Here is a 27,260-nt window from a genome sequence, read left to right on the forward strand (position 1 = left end):
TTTTTTTTTTTTGGCAGTATGTGGGCCTCTCACTGTTGTGGCCTCTCCCATTGCGGAGCAGGCTCCGGATGCACAGGCTCAGCGGCCATGGCTCACGGGCCCAGCCACTCCGCAGCATGTGGGATCTTTCCGGACCGGGGCGCGAACCCGTGTCCCCTGCATCGGCAGGCAGACTCTCAACCACTGCGCCACCAGGGAAGCCCTACTGAGTATTTTTAATATACTAGACAGTGGATTGATTCTGTAATACCTGATCTTTGAAAATTTATCATATAGCCTCAGGCAACTTCCCTAATCTGTCTTTTCCAGACAGAGAAAAAATTGCCAACACATAAGAATGTCTGTATGTTTCACAGTTTATAAGTATTTTATGTTCTATTTTATTTTTCATATAGATATCATAGTGAAGAAATTATTGTAGTCTAGTCTTCATTTTTCATTTTGCCATTTTAAGGCTTATACTCTTTTAACACCGAAAAATCTGCTTCTCTCTAGTTATTCCTTATAATTAAATATAGGTTATTTTGGAACTTAAATACACAAGTACAGAGCATTCTTTTATTAATTATCTCATTAAATTTTAGAGCTGAACAACAAAGGAATGAAGCACTATATAATGCTGAAGAGCTAAGTAAAGCTTTCCAACATTATAAAGAAAAGGTGGCTGAAAAACTGGAAAAGGTAAGAGGCAGTTGTGCAAATTCAGTGTTTTGTATTACCATCCACATTCTGAAAATATAGACATAAATAGAATATCTTTATTTATGGTTAAAGTGGGGAGTAATTTTTATGATCTCATTCATAATAAAATCATTGAAATAAAGAATTTATAATTATTAGTTAAGTATAATATTTACCATCTTCTTATAATGAGCAGAAACTTTCTTATCCAGAGAAGGAAAAGAGTGGAGACAAGGGACAAAATGTAGAGAAAGATGGGGTGAGTGAGCAGTTTAGAGCTATAGAAGTAAAAGCAGGAAATTTGTTCCTGTCGCCTCAGGGAAAATGAAGGCAGAGTAGATTATGTAGCCTTTAATTGGTCTCCTTAGACATAACACCCTGAGAGAGGCTCACTTCTGCCTCTCAGAGGGAAGCTTCCTTGAATAGGTTCTACATAGTAATATAGTGGCTAAATTACATTCATTGAATATCTTCAAGTGATACCACATGATAATAAACCTGTTTGGAGGGAGGCCATATGCTGGACCTTAAGATAAATTCTTTATATCCTTAATTAATATAAATTCTTTATATCCTTAATATTTACAAATTCTGTTCGAAGAAAGGTAGAAGGATAGAAGAAATATTAAAAATAAGAAAAATTTAAGATCCCATTAGATACTGACGTCTTAAGTGTGAATTAATAAGATCACTGTTTTGAAAGCCTTGGAAAAGGTCCCTGCGGGAAAGAAATATTGTAGAAGGGATTTTTAATAAGGTAATGTGGACTGGGAGGTAGAATACTTAGTAGGGAGAATATCCTCCTAGAGAGGGAGGACTTTATAGAGGAAAGAGAGGAAAATGTAAGAGATGATTTTTTTCATACTCCTTAGGATTATAAATTTCAAACTGCTCAGCAGAGCCCTATAGTTAGATAGATATAACAAAGGAAGTGGGGCAGATCTGTCCAGTCCTCCATTTCCACTGCTCAAACCTGGATGCTTGTCTTTTATCTGTTTTAAACTTGGGGCTGTGATTTCCTTGGGAGTATTCTGTGGCTAAAATTTCAAAAGTTACTTCTCTGGAACATTTACACTAAAGTTAGCCTTCAGTAACTTGATGCAGCATCTCTACATGAGTTGCTTGCCTTGTCTACATAGAGCAGAACAATTCTGCTTTCAGGTAATCATGCTGTTGTTCCTTTCTTGTAGGCTCTTAACCATTTCTGGACAGGTGGTAGCATTCCCCCCTCCCTGTTCTTTGTTGCTGGAAGTTCACTTTGCTCCTTTCACTACAAGGCTGGGGACTTAAACTTGTGGAGTACTTACTCCACTCTCCTGCTTATTTCTGAAATCACTGCATTTTAATTTGAAATACCTAAAACTTATGACCACATTAGTGCATCCACTTAAAACAAATTATTGTTTTAGGTTCAAGCTGAAGAAGCAATATTAGAGAAAAATCTAATTAACTGTGAAAAAGAAAATAAAAGGCTACAGGAAAAGTGTGGTCTATATAAAAGTGAACTTGAAATTCTGAAAGAGAAATTAAGGTACAGTATCCTATTGTAAAAAAAGGATTTTTGTGTGGAAATAGAGAAAAAACTGAAACATTTAAAAATAGAATATTTTGAATTCTGTAATTATGGCCTTAAATAATGTAGAAAGATAGGCATCCATGACTGAAATTGTTTTCTACTTGTAAATTGAGGATTTTAAATGAATAAAACATGTGTTGATGTTAATATACTTGTAAATATAGAGTAATATGATCAACATATTTGCTTTGAATATATTTAGAAAAAATTAACACAGATGTAGTGTCCTTGTAGTGTGACCACATTAGCTAGTAAAATATGTATTCTTCAAATCATGAAGCATCACCTAGTGTAACCTCATTTCAGAGATGTTAAAAATGTGATAAAAGGGGCTTCCCTGGTGGCGCAGTGGTTAAGAATCCGCCTGCCAATGCGGAGGACACGGGTTCGAGCCCTGGTCTGGGAAGATCCCACATGCCGCAGAGCAACTAGCCCCGTGAGTCACAATTACTGAGCCTGCGCGTCTGGAGCCTGTGCTCCGCAATGGGAGAGGCCACGATAGTGAGAGGCCCGCGCACTGCGATGAGGAGTGGCTCCCACTTGCCGCAATTAGAGAAAGCCCTCGCAGAGAAACGAAGAGCCAACACAGCCAAAAATAAATAAATAAATTAATTAATTTAAAAAAAAAGGCAAAAAAAAAAAAATGTGATAAAGGGAACTGATGAAATACATAACAGTTTTAAACAGTAGATTGTTCTAATGTTTGACATCTTTTATATGTATACACATATATGTTTAAAAATGCTGCATAGTAATCTTTTAATGGTTAATTAGATTTTATCTTTTAGAGTTGTGGCTAATAAATAGTTTGTGATTTTTTTCCTTATACTATCTAAAACTTTCTTGATGCTGCAAAACGTTGTGTCAGGATTTTGGAGCTAACTCTCCTGTCATACATTTTTTAAAAGGGAGCAGAAATACCTCCAAGATAGTGGGATTATTCTGCTCAACTACTTACTGTGAGACACTGGGCAAGTTTCATAACCTTTCCTTGCCTTGTTTTCCTCCATCCGTAAGCAGGGAGTAACAATAGTGCTAGCCACATAAAGTTGTGAGTGCCTAGCATGCAGAAGGTAGGCACTCAGTAAATGTGAGCAAGTATTATTATTTCAGAATTAAGCTTTAAAATATTTAAAAAGTGAGATTAACTAAATATGATTATTGAAAGTAAATGTATGTTTTATTTTCATTTTTATGCTTTTTTCTTCATAGGCAGTTAAAAGAAGAAAATAATGATGGAAAAGAAAAATTAAGGATCATGGCAGTGAAAAATTCAGAAGTCATGGCACAACTAACTGAATCTAGACAAAGTATTCTTAAGCTAGAGAGTGAGTTAGAGGATAAAGACGAAATACTTAGAGAAAAATTTTCTCTGATGAATGAAAACCGAGAATTAAAAGTTCATATTGCAACACAGAATGAGAGACTGGATTTGTGTCAGCAAGAAATAGAAAGTTCAAGGGTGGAACTGAGAAGTTTGGAAAAAATTATGTCCCAGTTGCCAGTAAGTATGTGTGACAAGGAAAATTTTACCCAAGTGCTTTATAAGAGATCATAATTTTGTAGTTGCTTTATTACCTTCTATTTTTTTCCTCACATCTGCTTTCAGTCATCAGTTCTTTTCTATCTAATCCTTTTTTCTGAACTTACCTTTCTACTATTCCATCCTTTCTCAATCTCTCAGATGCCATGTATAAGAATGGCACAGAATTTTTTAAAACAACAGTTTTAAAGGAACATTTATATACCACAGCGTTCACTCATTTTAAGTGTACTGTTCAATGATTTTTAGTAAATTTACAGATTCTGGAACAATCACCACAATCCAGTTTTCAAACACTTCTATCCCCCAAAGGTCCCTTGTGCCCATTTATAATCAGTCCCTGTACCCATCCCCACTCCTAGGGAATCACTAATCTACTTTCTGCCTATGGAGATTTGTCTTTTCTGGACATTTCATATAAATGAATTGTACAATATGTGGTCTTACGTTTTCTTAATGTTTTTGAGGATCTTTCATTGTGATATATATCAGTATTTCATTTCTTTCTATTGTTTAATATTATCCCTTTGTATGGATGAGCCACGTTTTATTTATTCATTCACCAGTAGATGTACATTTCGGTTGTTTCCACTTTTGAACTATTATGAATGATGCTGTTATGAATATTTGCTTACAAGTCTTTGTCCACACATTTCTCTTGAGTAGATACCTAGAAGTAGAATTGCTGAGTCATGTGGTAAATTTATGCCAAACTTTTGCAAAGTGGCTGTACCATTTTACACTCTCACCAGCAAAATGTGAGGATTTCTGTTTCTCTACATCTTAGCCAACAATTGTTATTGCCTGTCTTTTTGATTGTAGCCATCTTAATGAGTATTAACTGGTATCACATTGTGGTTTTAATTTCCATTTCCCTGTTGACCATGTTGAGCAACTTTTCATATACTATTAGAATGGTACAGAATATTAAATTGTTTTTATGGTAGCATCTGGCCACCTTTTCTCTATGAGTTATATATATGACCATATTTATAAGTGAGATTAGGAAGAAAGTAAGTATACTTGTGTCAGAAATTTGTTATTCATAGGTGCAAAGTAAAGGTGTAATCAGGAGATAAGATAAAGATAAGATAAGATAAATGTGTCATGATTGGTTTCGCATATGGATGTCTGGTAGACTTTTACCAATTTTAAACTGTCATGGAATTATGAAGCTGAAAGGGACCTTAGTAATCATCTAATTCAATATTATCATTTTATTGAATTGGTGAAGAAGTGTACCCAAGGAAGTAAATAATTTGTCCAGCTAGCTAGTGGCAGAGTTAAAACCAGAAAATACCATTCTTGGTTCCCATCCCCCTGCAATATCTACTTTCCTGGGATGCTGATTATTTGCTTAGATTGTTTTTCTTAATTTTTTTTTTTTTTTTTTGCCACATAGCATGTGGGATCTTTGTTCCCAGGCCAGGGATCAAACCTGTGCCCGCTACAGTGGAAATGTGGAGTCTTAACCACTGGACCACCAGGGAAGTCCCTGTTTGCTTAGATTTCTAATGTACTGTTTGCTTTTGAAATTTGATAGTAATCAAATGCAGGTAGCATTCATTTTAAATTGATAACTTCCTTTGACTCAATATCAAGAATTACTTGATATGTGATTCTGAAAGTGGTGTGATAATATATGCTTGATCCCATATAACATGATTTAGAAATGTGAATTTGTCTATTTCTAAAAAGTGTGATTTTGTTATAGTTTGAAGGTAGTAGTCATTAAGTGCTTACCTTGCCCCTTTTCACAACTAATTTTTAAATTATTCAGAACATACAGAATACATAAAGAGACCAATATAGCACATTTGCTAAATCTGGGAAATATATTGTGATATCTACTTCAGACATTTTTAGAATAAAAATTTATAGGGAAATAAAGCCTCAGTATGTACTTCATTAGATCCCCATTCTCTCCCTCTCTCCTCAGAGCTAGCCACTATTTTGAAATGCATATGTATCCTTCTTGCCCATATTTTAAATATTGCCACGTACAGATGTATCTGGAAAAAAATATATATATAGTTCAGTGCATTTTTGAAAGTACAATATGTGCCTCTGTTGTTTTTCACTCAGTGTCATGTGATGTCTCCATAATGATTTATATAATGCAGATTTATTTTAACTATTGTAGTTTTCCCATTATGTTAATATTTCATAATGAATTTATACATTCTGTTGATGGCTGTTAGATTGTTTCTATTAAATTCACACAATTTTTCAAACTTACATAAAAAATAATTGTATCGGACTTCCCTGGTGGCACAGAGGTTAAGAATCTGCCTGCCAGTGCACGGGACACAGGTTTGATCCCTGGCCCGGGAAGATCCCACATGCCGTGGAGCAACTAAGCCTGTGTGCCACAACTACTGAGCCTGGGCTCTAGAGCCTGCGAGCCACAACTGCTGAGCCCACACACCACAACTACTGAAGCCCATGTGCCTAGAGCCCATGCTCCACAACAAGGGAAGCCACCACAAATGAGAAGCCCCCTCACCTCAACAAAGAGTAGCCCCTGCTCAATACAACTAGAGAAAGCCCACGTGCAGCAATGAAGACCCAACGCAGCCATAAATAAATAAATAAATAAATTGTATCATAGATATTGTAAGTTTATATATGTTTGTTTTTAAACTTGCAGTTAAAAAGAGAAATGTTTGGTTTTAAATCATCTCTGTCTAAGCACCAGATGAGTATTTTGTCAAACAAGGAAGGCAGTTACATTGGCTGTTGTGAGACAAATAAAATGGTGATTTCGGAATTGAGGTATGGTTTTCAATGCTGAAGTTTTAGCACATACGATGTGTTTTAAAAATTGGTAATTAAGATCTTTAGTTGAGAAGTTGAGAAATATACAGAAAAGTCTAGAGAGTATTATAACAAATATCCATATTTCCACAACTAAGAGCTGATTCTTCTTAACATTTTTTGATATTTTTTTCAAATCTGTTTCTTTAAATAAAAAATAAAACATTACAGGATAGATAATGCCCTTTGATCCTTAACACTAGTCCCATTCTCCTCCTAAGTATGTGCCATCATGAGATGGATATCTATCCTTCAATTCATTTGTGTTTGTTTATACTCACATATATAAATATACTGTTTTTATATGTTTTGTAATTTTGCTTTTTCACTCAGCATCATTTTTAAAATTCATCGTGTCAAGGTAGGTAGGTAGAATGGTTGATCAATGGATGGACTAGTGTGGTTAGTTTAGTTTTAATAGCTGTATAAGAGTCTCTCCTACAACTACATCACAATTTATCTGTTCCTTTATCAATAGTTGCCTTATTTCTAGTTTTCTGCTATTACAAATAATGCTGCAAAGTCCATACTTACACGTTTCCTGTACAATATGCAAGAATTTCTCTAGCAGATATTTCTAAAAGTAAAATTGCTGGGTCATAGGGTGTATACTATCAAGTTTCTAAAGTAGCTGAACCAGTTTACAATGTAATCAGTTGTATATAAGACTTTCTGTATCTTGGCCAATAGTTGACTAATATCAGAGTTTTAAATTTTTTTAAATTAAAATTATTTTAATTTGAAAGGGGAAAATGGTTTGTGGTATTTTTATAGAATCTTTCTAATAATTTTTGGTTTATTTTCTTTTGTGCCAGGATTAAGCTTGCAATGAAAGAGGCAGAAATTCAAAAGCTTCAGGCAAACCTGACTGCTAATCAATTATCTCACAATCTTATTGCTTCTAATGACAACCAAGAAAGTGGCAAATTAAATACTTTAGAAACAGAACCTGTAAAACTAGGAGGTAATCAAGTAGGTAAGTATATTATATTCAATCCTTATTATAAATTGTAATCAGAGTTCTTTATGATAGTTTTTTAAAGAAACAGATTATCAACTGGTTACTATTATCAAACATACTTGATAATCTGTTATTACTACTTATGTGTTAAGACAGTAAAAATTATTTCAAAATTCTTGAACTTTGCATCATTCTTTAAAAATATATTTTTGAAGTAAAATTTACTTACAGTAAGATGCATCCATTTAAAATAAAAGTTCAATGCTTTTTGTCAGATTTTTTTTTTAATAAATTTATTTATTTATTTTTGGCTGCCTTGGGTCTTCGTTACTGCACACGGGCTTTCTCTAGCTGCAGTGAGTAGGGACTACTCTTCGTTGTGGTGCATGGTCTTCTCATTGTGGTGGCTTATCTTGTTGCAGAGCATGGGCTCTAGGCTCGTGGACTTCAGTAGTTGTGGCATGCAGGCTCAGTAGTTGTGGCTCGCGGGCTCTAGAGTGCAGGCTCAGTAGTTGTGGCATACGGGCTTAGTTGCTCCGTGGCATGTGGGATCTTCCCGGACCAGGGCTCGAACCCGTGTCCCCTGCATTGCCAGGCGGATTCTTAACCACTGCACCACCAGGGAAGTCCAGATGTTTGTTTTTTTCATATGGTTATACCCTTGTTACCATCACCACAATCAAGACATGCAGTAGTCCCTGCCTATCCTCCCAGGATACATTCCAGGACCCCCGGTGGATGCCTAAAGCTGCAGATAGTATGAAACCCTATGTACTACTATGTTTTTTCCTATACATACATGCCTGTGATGAAGTTTAATTTGTAACTTAAGCACAGTAAGAGATTAACAACAATAATAATAAAATAGAACAATTATAACAGTATACTATAATAAAAGTTATGTGAATGTGGCCTCTCTCTCCCTCAAAATATCTTATTGTACAAATTTAATACCTTTTCTATCTTCACACATTGTGGCTATAACTTTTGCAGTTTGACAGCAAAACTAGCACAAATTTCTTTTTTCTTTACAATTTCCTGGATTGAAGAGTCTTACTGTAGATCTTAGCAACCTCAGCATACAACTTTTTTTCTTATTAAGTTTAGTACTTTCACCTTTTCACTTAAAGGGAGCATGTTATGGCTTCTTTTATATTTGAATTGCTAGCATCACTACTCTTGCACTTTGGGACCATTATTAAGTAAAATAAGGATTACTTGAACACATGCACTGCGATACTGCAACAGTTGATTTGATAACCTAGTTGGCCACTAAGTGACTAACGGGTGGGATACATGGACAAAGGGATTATTATTCACATCCTAGGCAGGGCGGAGCTGGACGGCAGGGGACAGTGTGAGACTTCATCACACTACTCAGAACGGCACACAGTTTATAACTTATGAATTGTTTATTTCTGGAATTTTCCATTTATTATTTTCGAGCCTCAGTTGACAGCAGGTAACTGAAACCATGGAATGCAAAAACTAGGATAAGGGAGGACTACTGTATAACATTTCCCTCAGGATCCATATACTCCTTCCCAGTTACTTTGGGTTTAATTTTCTCTTCTTTTTAAATTTTTCTTAAAGTGAAAGCTTAGATTATTGACTTTAAATCTTTCTTCTTTTCAAATGTAAGTACTTAAAGGTACAAACTTCCCTTTAGGCAATGCTTTAGCTGAATCCCATTAATTTTATATGTTATGCTTTTATTTTATTCAGTTCAAAATATAATATCTCTTGTGTGTGTTTATTTCCAAATATTTAGTCATTTTCCAGATATCTCTGTTATTAGTGGTGGACATTAGGTTGGTTTCATTAAACAAATGAATTCATGAATGTACCTGATTTCAATTTTTTAAATATTTTGAGACTCAGTTTATTGGCCAGCATATGGTCTATCTTGGTGAATATTCCAGATTCACTTGAAAAACTTCTGTATTCTGTAATTATTGGGTGAAATTTTTTTTTGCACTTCTTTTGAGATATAGTTGACATACAGCATTATGTAAGTTTGTGTATAGTGTAATGAGTTGACTTACATATGTTATTTCCACAGTAAATTTGGTTAACATTGTCATCTCATTTACATACCAAAAAAAAAGGAGAAAAGTTTTAAGATCTACTCTCTTAAATTTCAAATATACTATACAACAGTGTAACTTATTATCATCATGTTGTACATTATGGATCCACTTTTACTTTTAATATACTTAGTTCTTAGCCAATAATTAACATGAAGAAACCACCGTGTAGAAGAAAACTTGCAGTATTTGTACTAATAGCAAATCACTTGAATACCTTATATATGATTATCTAGGTTATTAGGTAGTCTTTTTAAGACTCTTTAGGTTTTGTTTATTTGTTTCTTTGTTGCTTTTAAAAATTTGAATATTTCCCTTTCTTCCTTTCTTTTTCTTTCTTTCTTTATCATTAAAGTATAATTGACCTACAACACTGTTAGTTCCAGGTGCACAACATAAAGATTCGACATTACAAAATCACCACAATAAGTCTAGTTACCATCTGTCACCATACAATGTTATTACAACATTATTGACTGTATTCCCCATACTGTACCTTTCATCCCCATGACTCATTTATTTTGTAACTGAAAGTTTGTGCCTCTTAATCTCTCTCACCTATTTTATTTATCTCCTCCTCCTTCCCCTTCCCCAACTGCAACCACCAGTTTGTTCTCTGTATCTATGAGTCTGTTTCTGTTTTGTTATGTTTCTTCATTTGTTTTGTTTTTTAGATTCCATATATAAATGAAATCATACAGTATTTGTCTTTGTCTAGCTTATTTCACTTAGCATAATACCATCTAGATCAATCAATGTTGTTTCAAATGGCAGGATTTCGTTCTGTTTCATGGCTGACTAATATTCTATTGTATAAATACATTTTACATATTCATCTTCTTTATCCATTTATCAATTGATGGGCACTTAGGTTGCTACCATATTTTGGCTATTGTAAATAATGCTGCAATGAACATGGGAGTGCAGATATCTTTTCTATTTAATATTTTGTTTTCTTCAGAAAAATACCCAGAAGTGGAATTGCTGGGTCATATGGTAGTTCTGTTTTTAATTTTTGAGAAACCCCCATACTGTTTTCCACAGTAGCTGTACCAGTTTACATTCCTGCTAGCAGGGCACCAGGGTTCCGTTTTTTCCACATTCTTTCCACATTCTTGTCTCCACATAATAGCATTTCTAACATGTGTGAGGTGATATCTCATTGTGGTTTTGATTAGATTTCCATGATTAGTGTTGTTAAGCACCTTTTCATGTACCTTGTTGGCCATTGGTGTCTTGTCTGGAAACATGTCTATTCAGATCCTTTTCCCTTTTTTTTTTTTTTTTTGCTGTTGAGTTATATGAATTTTTAAATATATTTTGAACATTAACCTCTTATCAGATACATGATTTAGAAATATTTTCTCCCATTCCGTAGGTTGACTTTTCATTTTATTGATGGTTTCTTTTGCTATACAGGAGATTTTTAGTTTGATGTAGTCCCACACATTTGTTTTTGCTTTTGGTGTAAAATCCAAAAAAAAAAAAAATCATTGCTGAGACTGATGTCTAATAGCTTACAGTCTGTTTTTGTTTTTTTTTTTTCCCTAGTAGTTTTATGGCTTTAGGTGTTATGTTCATGTCTTTAATCCATTTTAAGTTAATTTTTGTGTATGGTGTAAGATAATGGTCCAGTTTCATTTTTTTGTATGTTGCTGTCCAGTTTTCCCAACACCATTTATTGAAGGGACTATCCTTTCCCCATGGAATACTCTTCAGTCCTTTCTTGTAAATTAATTGACCATATATACATATATTTATTTATAGTCTTTCTATTTTGTTCCATTGATCTATGTGTCTGTTTTTATGCCAGTACCATACTTTTTCTGATTACTATAACTTTGTAATATAGTTTGAAACCAGGAAGTGTAATGCCTCCAGTTTTGTTCTTCTTTCTCGTTTGTGGTTCCATATAAATATTTAGGATTGTTTGATAATTTCTGTGAAAAATGCCATTGGAATTTTGATAGGGGTTGAATTGAATCAGTAGGTCACTTTGGGTAGTATGGAAAGTTTTACAATGTTAATTCTTCTAATCCATGAGGATGAGATGTCTTTCCATTTATTTGTGTCTTCAGTTTCTTTCATCAACATCTTGTAGTTTTCAATATACTGATCTTTTACCTACTTGGTTATATTTTTTCCTAAGTATTTTATTCTTTTTGACTCAATTGTAAATGGGGTTGTTCTCTAAATTTCTCTTTTTTTTTAATTGGTTAATTGTTTATTTATCAAGAGAAACTATTCCTTAGCCCAGATATTCATAGTTCATAGTTTCATAGTTCAGGAACACAGGTAAGTGACAAACTTCCATGGAACTCAACCCAAAGAAATTCTTTATATCCCCAAATCACTTTGCACTCTGAAAGATACCAACCTTCCTCACATCTCTTCAAAATGTTTTGTGGAATCATAATTTCTATAGAAATCTGCATATGCCTTCTTTCTTGGTTCAGCCACAGCAAACTTACAGAAAGTTGCAACTCCTAGGGAGACAGTGAGCGCTCCAACAATATGAAATCGCAGGCGCTTGGCCAGAAGGCTACACATCTGAGGTTTCGTCAAAGAACTGGAAGTCAGGGTAGTTTTTCTTGATAGCTCAACAATGACGTCCTTCCAGACTGATGGAGTAAATTTCTTTCTGATAGTTTACTCAGAATTAAGATTTTTTCCACTTGAAGTGAAATGTAGAAACTTTACAAGGTTATAGGTCTCTTTACCATCCATATTTTATATTGTAATTGTCCAGTGTATTATACCAGCATACATTGAAAACCTCACTAGACAATGCTATTTTTTCCTTTCAACTGTCATAATCTGATAGTTAATCACTGCAGCTTTTTGTTGATTAGTGTTTGCCTGGTAAAACTTTTTCCATCCTTTTAAACCTGTATCTTTATATATAAGTGAATTTCTAATAGAAAGCATATAATTGGTTCTTGCTTTAATAACCAGTGATTTTTACTCTTTTACTGGAATGTTTAGGTTACTTACATTTAATGTAATTATCGATCTTTTGGGGTTTAAATCTACCATCTTGGTATTTGTTTGCTTTCTATTCTATTGCCCTTTGTTCATCTTTCTTGCCTTCTTTTGAATGAATTATAGTATTCCATTTTTTTAATGTCCTCAATTGAGTAATTAATTATACCTCTTTTTTTTTAGTGGTTGCCCTAGTGGTTAACATATGCATCTTTAACTTATCATGCTCTATCTTCAAGTACAATGGGCTGCCAGTAGCAGAAATGACAGCAGAGAAAATTAGATATCTAAGTAATTAGAGGGAATACAGAAGAGAATGATGAGATCAGCAGAGGGAATTCTAGTTTTTAGAGGTGGTGATAGTATATATCATATATTCTCTAATGTCACAGAAAAACAGAGACAATGATAGATTACTTAGAAATTGAATCATTAGGGATATGGAGAATTGATGGGAAATGGCTACTTATGCAGTCCTTGAAGACATAGTACATCTGTACTTGTTTCCACATTTGTGTATTCTGAGGCAGTCATCTACATTATGCATCTACTTTATTTATTTTTTTAAATTTATTTATGGCTGTGTTGGATCTTCGTTGCTGTGCGTGAGCTTTCTCTAGTTGTGTTGAGCGGGGTCTAGTCTTCATTGCGGTGCGTGGGCTTCTCATTGCAGTGGCTTCTCTTGTTGCAGAGCATGGGTTTCAGTAGTTGCAGCATGTGGGCTCAGTAGTTGTGGCTTGTGGGCTCTAGAGCACAGGCTCAGTAGTTGTGGCTCGTGGGCTCTAGAGCACAAGCTCAGTAGTTGTGGCGCATGGGCTTAGTTGCTCCACGGCATATGGGATCTTCCCGGACCAGGGATTGAACCTCTGTTCCCTGCATTAGCAGTTGGATTCTTATCCACTGCGCCACCAGGGAAGTCCCTATGCATCTACTTTAAAGCACTCCTGAAAGCTTGTTTACCTTTGAGTGGGCATAGGTGTGTACATTTATAATGAAGAAAAGGTATATTCAAACAACTACCTCTGATAACCTTCAGTGTTTTTAAAAAGCATTACTGAGTTCTCATCAGCTCATTTGGAATAAGAACGATTCTCTGTTTTTGGCTTTTGAACCTACATCTATATACAGTAGCAAATATTATTAATGATCTCAAGTTATCCAAATAAATTTATGATAAACTTTGGTTTAAGGAGACAGGACAATGTTTGTGTGTTTTGGGTTTTTTTTTTCAAACAATTATTTATATCCAAACAATGGGATTTTTAAAGATGGAGACGGGCTCTTTGTGGAAAAAAAGGAAAGTGAGTGAGTCCGACGACCTTATTCCTACTTTGTTATGTATTTAATAATAGGAAGTACCTTGCTTACCATGTTCCTTCATTATATTTTCCTTAATGTATGTTTTATTCTCCATCCGCTTTAGTATTCTTTAGAACAGAAACTAAACTTATGATTAAATCTTTCAATATTGAAATGGGTTTTTATTCTTTAAGTTTTATACAGAACAATTTTCCTTTTATGTTTATTAACAGAAAGTATAAAAGATCAAAATCAACATACTGTGAACAAGCAATATGAAAGAGAAAGGCAAAGACTTGCTTCTGGAATAGAAGAATTACGTGATAAGTTGATGCAGATAGAAGCTGAGAATTCTGATTTGAAGGTTAACATGGCCCACAGAACTAGTCAGTTTCAGCTGATTCAAGAGGAGCTGCTAGAGAAAGCTTCAAACTCTAGCAAACTTGAAAGTGAAGTAAGCTTGAATTAGCTATTTATATGTACTGGATTTTGAGAGAAGAAAATAGTATTGTAGGGTTTTTGTAAAACTTGTATGTTAAAGTCCAGATTTATATACTAAAAAAAAATTAATGGTACCTCATGAGTTATAACTTCTTTTAAAATTATATTTGGAAACTTCTGTGTTTTAATATATGTTAAAAGTAGGAAAATACTGTAGTGGCTAAATTTGGTGAAACAAACTGTACTGCATTCTATTATTTCTTCCAAGTATAAGTTAATATGGCTAATACATATTTACAAGTAAAAAATTTGGATCATGTAATTGGAAAAAAAGGGGTAGTAATAGAGGATTTCAAACTTTAGCAAACAGTAGAACCACCTGGAAAGCCTGTTAAACATGCACGTTTTGGGTCCTATTCCAGTGATTCTGATTTAGTACGTATGGAGTAATGCAAAGGAATCTGCATTTTTAAACAATTACATGTGAATCTGATGCAGATATCTTATGGATTACATTCTGAAAAGGGGATAAAGTATGTTTTATGAATATCTGATCGTCATTTCCACTGAGGACAGAACAGAATTAGGTAATTGTGGACCAGGTCCACGTGTGTATATGCTCTACTCACCCTTCAAACCAGAGGCTGCAGCTATCTGAGGGTACTTTTTAAATGTCTGATTTTTCATCTTAAAGTCTGTAGCCAAGACTAGGGAAAAGACCTGTGGGATAGGAACTTAAATAAGTAATGGAAAGGAGATTTAGTCAGTCTATAACTATAGCCATCAGCTTACTTAGAAAATTGCCAAGTACTGAGATGAATAACTTTTTAAAAATTAAAATATTAGCACAGTCTCGTTGAAAATACAAAAAGGGACAAAGAAGAAAATAAAACATTGATAGTTCTACCACAAGAAATTACTACTGTTAACATTTTATTGTACTAATTTCAGTCTTTTTTAATAGCTACTTTTATGAAATGGGTTCGGGGGCAATGCTATTTGAACATAGGGATCTGAAATAAATACTTACATATTACACAGATGGAATAAGCTATGTCATATTTCTGGTCTTCCCTTCACTGTTTTTCTTCTGAATTGTCACTTATTTTTAAAAAATAATTTTTTATTTATTTCAATGTGTTTTCAGATGACAAAGAAATGTTCTCAACTTTTAACTCTAGAGAAACAGCTAGAAGAAAAAATTGTTGCTTATTCCTCTATTGCTGCAAAAAATGCGGAACTAGAACAGGAACTTATGGTAAAAATTACCTTTTTTTTTGATATAGATTTACTGTGGCTTTAAGGAACTTAATTTGTAACAGCATGTTTGTTTTAGTATCATTATTCTAAAATGTACCATATAGGAAAATATAAATTCTACCAAACTTCAGATTATTCAATTTTTATTTCTGTATTTTTAAGTTATATATTTTTAAGTTAATATGGCAAGTCGTTATCTAAAGTTCCTCATTTTTATTTTAGTAGAATTGAAGGAAATGGTAGTAGTTCTTTGATATGCTTTGTAGCATTTTTAAACAATCTTATCATTTTGATACAATTTTTAAAAAAACACTTTCTCTTTTATAAATATTTAAATATTTTTGAAGTTGACATATTAACTACTATGATTCTTTGAAGCCTAGAGTATGATAAATTTTATGCTTTACTAATGTACTTTTATGTAAAACTCTTTCTTAATTATGTTCTTTTAAAGTGTTTTTGTATTTCTAGGAAAAGAATGAAAAGGTTAGAAGTCTAGAAACCAATATCAATACAGAGCATGAGAAAATTTGTTTAGCTTTTGAAAAGGCAAAGAAAATTCATCTTGACCAGCATAAAGAAATGGAAAAGCAGATTGAAAGAGTAAGATATTAATTATGTTTTTATAAGTAAACGTAATATATATTTAGAATATGAATGCTGAAAAGAACCTTAAACATTACTAGCTCAGCTTTCTTTATTTTAATAGATGAGGAAACAAAGACATAGAAAAGTTAGTGGCAAATACTATAATTAGAATCACATTACTTCTGGATCATTTTACAATGCTCTCTCCTTTAGTACTCTTGCCATTTCAGTTTTGATCATTACTTTTCGACATTATCAAGCTAAGAGTGATTCTGTAGACTCTTTTCCACTAGAGATATTATTTGCTTGAAGATTGGTTAAGAGGAGACGCTCTCTTGATCTTGGGTTAAAAGTGAAGAGTAAAAAAAAACAAAAAAAAGTGAAGGAGAAACTGTGAGACCAGAAGCACAAGACCAAATAAAAAATAGATAGTTTGGATGGGTTTAATAGCAGAATGTAGCTAACACACAAATATAAACTTCAAATGTAGAGCAATAGAAATTATTCAGTCTGAGTAATAGAGAGAAAAAAAGATTTGGAAAAAAAGTGAACAGAGCCTCAGAGACCTGTTGAACAATATCAGAAGGTCTAGCATTTATGTCATCAGAGTACCAGAGAAGAGGAGAATGAGACTGGTACAAAAAATATTTGAAGGAATTATGACTGATAACTTTGCAAATTTGTGAAGGAAATAAATTTACAAATTCAACAAGCTTAAAGAGGATAAAATCTTGAAAGCAGCCAGAGATAAATAACACATTGTATATAGAGGAACAAAGATTAAAATTTACTGCAGATTTCTCATCAGAAAATCAAAAACTGTGAAGGTTAGAAGACCGAAGAACTGTTTTTTTTTTTAAGTGCTGAAAGAGAAAAATTGTCAACCTAGAATTTTATGTCCAGCAATAATATTCTTTAGGATATATAAAGACATTCTTAGATTAAGGGCAATTTAGAGAACTTGTCATGAGCAGACTTGTTCTAAAATAAATGATAAAGTTCTTCAGGCAAAAGAGAAATAAGAGGGAAAATTTAAGCCTCAGGGATGAAGAGCAACAAAAACAGTAAATATTTGGTTACATACCATGGACTATATTTATTCTTTTAAGATTTTTGTAATATTTATGACCGTTGAAAGAAAGAATAGAATTGTCTAGTGAGGTTTTCATTGTATGTTGATGTAATACCTTGGGTGATTACAATATAAAATAAGAATGGTGTAATCTTGTAAAGTTTGTACATTTCACTTCAGGTGGAAAAATCTAATTCTGAGTAAACTATGAAAATTTAAAAACAGTTGGTCCCCTTTATCCACAGATTATATGTTCTAAGATCCCAACTGGATTCCTGAAACTGTGGATAGTACCAAACCCAATAAATACTATGTTTTTTTCCATACATACATACATACCTATGATGAAGTTTAATTTATAAGTTAGGCACAGTAAGAGAATATCCAAATGGCCAGCATCACTACTCTTGTACTCTGGGGCCATTATTTAGTAAATTAAGAGTTACTTGTACACAAGCACTGCTGTACCATGACAGTCAATCTAATAACTGAGATGGCTGCTAAGTGACTAATGGCAGGTAGCATATACAGTGTGGATATGCTGGGCAAAGGGATGATTCACATCCTGGGCAGGAAAGAGTTTTCCTCAGGGTTTAATCATGCTACTCAGAATGGCATGATATTTAAAACTTATTAATTGTTTATTTGTGGAATTTAATATTTTCATATTACAGTTGAGTGTGGGTAACTGAAACTGTGGAAAGTGAAACTACAGATAAGGGGGGACTACTGTATGTATATTATAATCCCTAGAACAACCACTAAAAAACTATACAGATACAGTAATATGCTAACAAATAAAATATTATAGAATTCTGAAAATATTCATATATTTAAAAGAAGGCTGGAAAGGGGAAACAGAAATGAAAACTAGAGGAGACAAAGAGAAAACTAATAAAGGGGTGTGTGCTTAAATTCAGGCATCTCAGATATTAATTTAGATGTAACTGTTCTAAACACACCAAATAAAAATTGAAATTGTGAGATTGAATTTAAAAAAACAAGATGCAGATATACTGCCTTTAAGAAGTCCATGTTAAATATAAAGATGTAGATAGGTCAAGTATAAAAGCATGGAAAAAGATGTACCAGGCAAACAATAATCAAAAGAAAGCTGGAGTGGCAATATAAGTATCAAACAAAGTAGACTTTAGAACAAAGAAAATTACCGGGGATAAAATAGAAAATTGTGTAGTGATAAAAGGCTCAATTCACCAAGAAAACATAACAGTCCTAAATGTGATATGTACCTAACAAAGTAATTTCAAAATACGTGAAGCAAAAGTGAAGAGGTCTGAAAGGAGAAAGAAATTAATACAAAATTATAGTTGGAGATGTCAACACTACTCTTTTCTGTAATTGATAGAATAAGTAGATTAAAAATTCAGCAAGGATATAGAACTCACCTGAACAGCACTGTCAACGAACTTTTTTTTTTCTCTTTTTAAAAAAATTTTGGCCGTACTACTTGGCATGTAGGATCTTAGTTCCCCAGCCAAGGATGGAACCTATGCCCACTGCAGTGGAATTGCAGAGTCTTAACCACTGGAGCAACAACAGAATATACATTCTTCTTCAGTACACCTGAAATATTCACCAAGATATACCATACCCTAGGTCATAAAATCAGCCTTATCAAATTTCAAAGAATTAAAACCATGTATACAGTTGTCCCTTGGTATCCATGGATGATTGGTTCCAGGACCCACTGTAGAAGATCTGCAGATGCTCAAGTCCCATAGTGGGCCCTCTATATCTGCAGTTCCACATCAGTGGATTTAACCGACCACGTATCATTTAGTACTGTATGTATTTATTGAAAAAAATCTGCATATAAATGCACCTGCACTGTTCAAACCCATGTTGTTCAAGGGTCAACTGTAGTATGTTTTCTGACCATAATGGAATTAAACTAGAAACCATTAACGGAAAGATATCTGGAAATTCCGCAAATATTTGGAAGTGAAACAACACACTTTTTAAAAAAATATCTTTATTGGAGTATAATTGCTTTACAATGTTGTGTAAACAACACACTTTTAAATAATCCATGGATCAATGAGTAAGTCTCAAGGGAAATTTAAAATATTTTAAACAATGAAAATGAAAACACAATATATCTGAATTTGTGGAATGCAGCTAGAGCAATTCATAGAGCTTTATAGCATTAAATGCATACATTAGAAGAAAACTTAAAAAAATCAGTAATCTAAACTTCCACCTTAAGAAACTAGGAAAAGAAGAGCAAAATTAACCCATAAGAAGCAGAAAGATGGAGATAATAAAAAGCGTAATTGAAAGAAATTGGAATTTGAAGAGAATATTAGTAGAGAAAATCAGTGAAATCTAAATCTAGTTCTTTGAAAAGATCAGTAAAATTTATAAACCTCTAGCCAGTCTGATGAAGTAAAAAAAAAAAGAGAGAGAGAGAAAGCACAGATAACCTGTATCAAGAGTAAGGGTGTATCACTAGAGACCTCACAGATATTAAAGGTTAATAAAGGAAAGGAGAGATTTATCCTGAGAATGGAAGGCTGGTTCAACATTCAGAAAAAAAAAAATCATTGTAATCTACCATATTAGCATACCAAAAACCAGAAAAACCTACATGATCATATCAATAGATGCAGAAAAATCTTTTGATAAAATTCAACATTTTCTCATGATGAAAACTCTTAGCCAACTAGAAATAGAAGGGAACTTCATGAACCTGATGAAGGGCATCTTCCCAAAAAATCCTATGGATAATATATCTTAATGGTGAAACACTTAATTCTCTCCTGTAAGATTGGGAACAGAGCAAGAATATCTGCTGTCATCACTCCTATTTAACATCATACTAAAAAGCCCATTTCAATCAGGAGGAAACAAAGCTATCCCTGTTTCCTGTCTATGTAGGAAATCCCAAAGAATCTACAAAAATACCTTAAAATTAATGAGCGAGCAAGGTCACAGGATGCAAGGTTAACATCCACATCAGTTGTATTTCTATATATAGTTGACTCTTGAACAACACTGGTTTGAACTGTGTGGGTCCATTTATCCTCGCATTTTTTTTAGTTTGTGTAATACTACACAGTCTGCGGTTGGTTGAATTGGTGGATACAGAACTGCAGATACGAAGGGCAGACTGCAAAGTTATTCACAGATTTTTGACTTCAAGGAGGGGTTGTTGCCACCAATCCTCACGTTGTTCAAGGGTCAACTGTACTAGCAATGAACAATTAGAAGCTAAAATTTTAAAAATACTGCTATTTACAAAGCTCCAAAGAGATAAGACATAGATGTAAATAAAACAAAATATGTGGAATATTTGTATGCGGAAAACTACAAAATGTTAAAGAAAGACCTAAATAAATGGAAAGAAATACCATTTCTGTGGACTGTAAGTCTCTATATTTAGGATGTCAGTTCACCTTAAACAGATCTCTCGATTTAATACATTTCCAATCAAAATCCCAGTAAAAATTTTTTTGTGCGCATAGATAGCTGATTTTGAATTTTGTAATGGAAAGGCAAAGAAACTAGAATAGGCAAAACAAGTTTGAAAGAGAACAAAGTTAGTGGATTTATGCTACCATATCTTAAGACTTACTATAAACCTATAGTAATCAAGACAGTGAGGTATCAACAAAATAATAGACACATAGATGAAAGGAACAAAATATAGGGTCTAGAAATAGACCTGGCAAATATGGTCAACTGATTTTTAACAAAGGTACAAAACCAATTCAGAATGGAGAAAGAATAGTTTTTGAATGAGTAATGCTGGAACAATTGGACATCCATATGCAAAAAGATGGAGCTGCAGTATATACCTATATAAAAATTAATTCAAAGTGAATCATATATTTAAATATAAAATAAAAAGATATTAAAACTCAGAAGAAAACATGGGAGAAAATCTTCATGACCTTAGGTTAGGCAAGAGTTCTTAGATATAAAACCAAAACAATATAAGGGAAAAATTGATAAATTGGAATTCATCAAAATTAAAAATGTATGCTCTATGAAAGACATTATTAAGAAAATGAAAAGACAAGCTATAAACTGGGAGAAAATATTTGTAAATCACATATCCAGCAAAGAACTTTTACCCAGCATATATAAAGAATTCTTAAAATTCATCAATAAGAAAGTAATCCAGTTTTTTTAATGGACAAAGACTTGAATAGATACTTCATCAGAAAAGATATACAAATGGCAAATAAGCATATGAAAATATGTTGAACTTGATTCATCATTAGGAAAATGCAAATTAAATGCACAGTGAAATACTGCTGCATTCTTGTTAGAATACTGAGAGAGAGAGGTAGAAAGGAAGGGAGGAAGGAAGATCTGACAATAGCAAATGCTACCCAGGATGTGAAACAACTGGTTTTCTCATATATTGCTGGGGATAATGCAAAGTAGTAAAACTACTAAAACAACTTAACATCTTCTTATACACTTAACATATGACCCAGCAGTCTTAGATATTTATTCTAGACAAATGAAAACTTATCTTTACACTAAAACCTACTACAAATGTTTATAGTAGGTTTATTCATAATTGCCAAAAACTGGAAACTACCCAGTGTCTTTCAATGAGTAAATGGGTAAACTATGGTACCTCAATACAATGGAATACTACTCAGTAATAACAAGGAATAATCTATTGATTCAGGCGAAAACATGGGTGAATCTACAAGGCTTTATGCTAATGGAAAGAAGCCAATTGCAAAATGTTGTATACAATTCTATTTCTTTGACATTCTCAATAAAGTCAAAAGCTATAGGATGAAGATCATTTTATTGGTTGCCAGGTGTTGGGAAGGGTGGAGAGTTGACTATAAAGCAAGTGTCCCCAACCCCCGGGCCATGGAACGGTACCTGTTAGAAACCGGGCCGCACAGCAGGAGGTGGGCGGCAGGTGAGCGAGCAAAGCTTCATCTGTATTTACAGCCACTCCCCATTGCTTGCATTACCACCTGAGCTGCACCTCCTGTCAGCATTACGGTGAGTTGTATAATTATTGCATTATATATTACAATGTAATAATAATAGAAATAAAGTGCACAATAAATGTAAGGCGCTTGAATCATCCCGAAACCACCCCCCACCCCCGTCCGTGGAAAAAGTGTCTTCCACGAAACCAGTCCCTGGTGCCAAAAAGGTTGGGGACTGCTGCTGTAAAGGATTAACATGAGGGGTCTTGAGAGTGAAGGAATCATTCTGTATCCTTATTGTGATGGGAGTTTTATGAATCTATGCATGTATTAAAAAACCTCAGAATCATACACCCAAAAAATGAATGTAAATGAAGTTTTAGAAAGTCTCCCACCCTAGAATCATTGTTACAATCTTAGTTTATGTCTTTTAGACCAGCTTCTCTGCATCTTTGCATACTTACATGTTTATAGTACACATATACACAAACACACGTAAACAATTTTTAATAGCTTCGTTTTACAGAATTATTGCTATTTGACTTTTCTGTTTTTTAGGATTATAATTAATTTTCAGTAAACTTTATTGTAAACTATTTTTTTCTTATTTTAGAATATTATTTTATAATAGAGTCTCAAAAATGGAACTACTGACTCAGAAGATAAAAAATATTTTTCAGATGAGTTTATCCCTGATAAATCCTTCAAAGTTTAATTTGAAAATGGCAGAAATTCTAGGAAGATATTATATTTGATATCTCAAATACTGAACTGCTGCAGAGAATTGGCATGATAGGTCTGTCCAAGGGCCTACTTGATAATTGATGGGTCAGCTTCTATGAAAATCTATGGTTATAACATCATTTAGTCTTGTTTATTCATAAAATTAATTTTAATATATTCATGTTTTAAGAAAAAATTCTAAAGTTATTTAATATTTTTCAAACTTTTTATTGTGGTTAGTATTATCAGTATTAGTGTTATTGGTGTTATAATTTATGTCATCTTAACTATTTTTAAGTGTACAGTGGTATTAAATACATTAACATTGTTGTGCAACCATCACCACCATTTATCCTCATAATTCTTCTCATCTTGTAGAACTGAATCTCTGTACTCATTACAGTACACAATAACTCCCTATTCTCCTCTCCCCCCAACTCTTGGCAATCACTGTTCTACTTTCTGTGTCTGTGATTTTGCCTTCTCTAAGTACCTCATGTAAGTGAAATCATATAGTATTTGTCTTTTTATGACTGGTTTGTTTCACTTAGCATAATGTCCTCAAGGTTCATCCATGTTGCAGCATATTGCAGAATTTCCTTCCTTTGTAAGGCTGAATAATATTCCATTATATGTACATAGCACATTTTGCTTATCCATTCATCTGTTGATGGCCACTTGGTTTGTTACCACATTTTAGCTGTTGTGAATGATGCTGCTATGATCATGCGGGTGTACAAATATCTCTTTGAGACCCTGCTTTAAGTTATTTTGAGTATACATGCACAAGTGGAATTGCTGATAATATGGTAATTCTGTTTTTAATTTTTTGAGGACCAACCATACTGGTTTCTACAGCAGCTATACCATATTACATTCCCACCAACAGCGCTCAAGTGTTCCAATTTATCCACATCCTTGTAAACACTTGTTTTCTGGTTTTTAACAGTAGCCATCCTAATGAGTGTGAGGTGGTATCTCATTGTAGTTTTGATTTGCATTTCCCTAATGATCAGTGATGCTGATAATCTTTTCATGTGCTTGTTGTCTAGTCATATAGCTTCTTTGGAGAAATGTCTATTTATTTCCTTTACCCATTTTTTAATAGGGTTGTTTTTATGTAGTTGTTGAGTTTTAGGACTTTTCCATATATTCTGGATATTGATCCCTTATCAAGGTATGTGATTTGCAAATATTCTCTCCCATTCTTTGGGTTTCCTTTTTACTCTGTTGAGAGTGTCTTTGGATGCACAGAATATTATAATTTTCATGAAGTCCAGTTTGTCTATTTTTTCTTTTGTTGCCTATACCTTTGGTGTCATATTTAAGAAATTATTACCAAATCCAATGTTGTGAAGCTTTGGTTCTATGTTGTGAAGCTTTTGTTCTATGTTTCCTTCTAAGAGTTTTATTTTTTTAGGTCTTAATTTAGGTCTTTGGTCCATTTTGAGTTAATTTTTATATATGGTGCTAGCTGTGGGTCCAACTTCATTCTTTTGCATGTGGATATCCAGTTTTCTCAGCACCATTTGTTAAAAGGACTGTCCTTTCCCCCCACTGAATGATCTTGGCACCCTTGTCAAAATCATTTGACCATATATGTGAGGATTTATTTCTGGGCTCTTAATTCTATTCCATTGGTCTATATGTCATATGCGAAATCACAGTCTTTATTACTGTAGCTTTGTAATAGATTTGAAATCAGGAAGTGAGGGTCCTCCAGTTTTGTTCATTTTCAAGATTGTTTTGGCTGTTCAGGGTCCCTTGAGATTTCATATGAATTTTAGGATGGGTTTTTCTGTTTCAGCAAAAAATGTCATTGGGATTTTGCTAGGGATTGTATTGCATTGGGTAATATTGACACTTTAACAATATTAAGTCTTCTAATCCATGAACGTGTAATATGTTTTTATTTATTTACATTTTCTTCAATTCTTTTCATCAGTGTTTTGTAATTTTAATTGTACAAGTCTTTCACCTCCTTGGTTAATTCCTAAGTATTTTATTCTTTTTGATACTATTGTAAATGAAATTGTTCTTGTAATTTTATTTTCAGACTGTTCATTGTTCACATATAGGAATGCAACTGACTTTTGTGTGTTGAATTTCATCCTCTACTTTTCTGATTTCATTTATCAGTTCTAATAGTTTTATTGTGTGAAATCTTTAGGGTGTTCTATGTATAAGATCGTATCATCTACCAATAGATAATTGTACTTCTTCCTTTCCAACTTGGATGTCTTTTAGTTCTTTTTCTTGCCTAATTGCTCTGGCTTGAACTTCCAGTATTATGTTGAATAGAAGTGGTGAGAGGGGCATCCTTTTCTTGTTCTGAGCATAGAGGAAAAGCTTTCAATCTTTCACCATTAAGTATGTTAGCTGTAGGTTTTTCATATAAGGCTTTTATTATGTGAAGGTAGTTTCCTTCTGTTCCTAATTTGTTGAGAGTGTTTATCATGATAGGGTGTTGAATTATGTCAGATGTTTTTTCTGCATCAATTGAGATGCTCATGTGTTATTTTTTCTTTCATTCTGTTGATATTGCACATAACATTGATCAATTTTCATTGCATTCCAGGAATAAATTCCCCTTGGTCACTGTGTTTAATCCTTTTACTATGCTGCTGAATTTGGATTGTTAGTATTGTGTTGAGGATTTTTGCATCAGTGCTCATAACAGATATTTGTCTGTAGTTTTCTTTTCTTGTAATGTCTGGGTTTCGTATCAGGTTAATGCTGGTCTTACAGTATTAGGCAGTATTCTCTCCTTAATTTTTTGGAAACATTTGAGGAGGATTGGTATTAGTTCTTTTTTATGTGTTTGGTAGAATTCATCAATAAAGCAAGCAGGTTCAAGGCTTTTCTTAGTTGGGAGATTTTTGATTTCCCATTCAATCTCCTTACTATTTATAAGTCTGTTTAGATTATCTATTTCTTCATGATAGAGTCTTTGTAGGTTTTGTGTTTCTAGGAATTTGTCCATTTCATCTAGATTATCCAATTTGTTGGTATATAATTATTCATTGTACTTTCTTATGATCTTTTTTTTATTTCTGTAGAATTGATAGTAATATTCCTACTTATATTTCTGATTTTGGTAATACTGAGTCCTCTTTTTTTGACCACCTAGCTAAAGATTTGTCAATTTTGTTTATTTTTTTGAAGAACCAATTTTTCATTTCATTGATATTCTTCATTGTTTTTCTGTTCTCTATTTTGTTGATCTTTACTGTAATCTTTATTATTCCTTCTGCTAGCTTTGGGTTTATTCTGTTCTTTTTCTTGTTTCTTATGTTTTAAAGTTAGGTTATTGACTTGAGATCTTCCTTGTTTTTTAATGTAAGCATTTATAGCTATAAATTACCCCCTAAACATTGTTTTTGCTGAGTCCTGTAAGTTTTCATAAGTTGTGTTTTTGTTTTCATTCATTTCTAAGTAGTTTCTAATTTCCCTTGTGAATTCTTCTTTGATTCATTGGTTATTTTTAAATTTATTGTTTAATAAATATCACAATTTTGTGAATTTTCCAGTTTTCCTTTTGTTGTTGATTTCTAACTTCATCTCATTGTGGTTGGAGAATGTACTTTATGTGATATCTGTCTTGTAAAATTTATTGAGACTTAAATTTGTATCCTAACATATTGTCTATCCTGGAAAATATCCAATGTGCACTTGAGAAGAATGTATATTCTATTGTTTTGGGGTTGAGTGAGCTGTGTATGTCTATTAAATATGATTTGTTTATTGTGTTGAGTCCTCTCTTTCCTTACTTATATTCTCTCTGGTTGTTCTACATATTATTGAGAATAGGCTATTGAAGTCTTCAAGTACTGTTGTAGAACTGTCTATTTTTCACTTCAATACTGTCTGTTTTTGCTTCATATATTTTGAAAGTCTGTCTTTGGTGTATAAGTGTTTGTAATTGTTATATCTTATTGCTATATTGTAATAACCTTATATTAATATATATTATCTGTCTTTGTCTCATAATCTTTTTAAATTTAAAGTACGATTTGCCTGATATTACTATAGCTATCCCTGCTCCCTTTTAGTTACCATTTGCATGGACTATCTTTTCCCATCCTTTCATTTTTTATCTGTTAGTATGTTTGGATCTAAAATGAGTCTCTTATCATAAATGGGTGTTGAATTTTGTCAAAAGCTTTTTCTGCATGTATTGAGATGTTCATATGGTTTTTATTCTTCAATTTGATAATATAGTGTATCACATTGATTGATTTGTGTATATTGAAGAATCTTTGCATCCCTGGGATAAATCCCACTTGATCATGGTATATGATC

At 33.2% G+C, this 27,260-nt stretch overlaps 2 protein-coding genes across 2 annotated transcripts in view; one reads left to right on the forward strand and one right to left on the reverse strand.

Annotated features, from left to right (window-relative positions):
• CCDC18 (coiled-coil domain containing 18) overlaps window positions 1-27,260 on the forward strand; it is a 112,181-nt gene that overhangs the window by 22,056 nt on the left and 62,865 nt on the right. Inside the window, exons 7-14 of the mRNA XM_024743633.1 lie at window positions 585-681; window positions 2,091-2,212; window positions 3,470-3,761; window positions 6,451-6,575; window positions 7,433-7,593; window positions 14,180-14,400; window positions 15,535-15,645; window positions 16,119-16,250. Coding sequence (XP_024599401.1) covers window positions 585-681; window positions 2,091-2,212; window positions 3,470-3,761; window positions 6,451-6,575; window positions 7,433-7,593; window positions 14,180-14,400; window positions 15,535-15,645; window positions 16,119-16,250 — 1,261 coding nt within the window. The remainder of the gene's footprint in view (window positions 1-584; window positions 682-2,090; window positions 2,213-3,469; window positions 3,762-6,450; window positions 6,576-7,432; window positions 7,594-14,179; window positions 14,401-15,534; window positions 15,646-16,118; window positions 16,251-27,260) is intronic.
• Window positions 12,048-17,731, reverse strand: LOC112398864 (cytochrome c oxidase subunit 6C-like). The gene is made up of 2 exons (XM_024743635.1): window positions 17,721-17,731; window positions 12,048-12,234 (listed from the first exon to the last, which is right to left on the reverse strand). Exons 1-2 carry the CDS (start codon window positions 17,729-17,731, stop codon window positions 12,048-12,050), a joined length of 198 nt encoding a protein of 65 aa, XP_024599403.1.

The sequence above is a fragment of the Neophocaena asiaeorientalis genome, unplaced genomic scaffold (genome assembly GCF_003031525.2).
Source record: "Neophocaena asiaeorientalis asiaeorientalis breed wild unplaced genomic scaffold, Neophocaena_asiaeorientalis_V1.1 scaffold317, whole genome shotgun sequence".
In the NCBI taxonomy this organism is placed as follows: domain Eukaryota; kingdom Metazoa; phylum Chordata; class Mammalia; order Artiodactyla; family Phocoenidae; genus Neophocaena; species Neophocaena asiaeorientalis.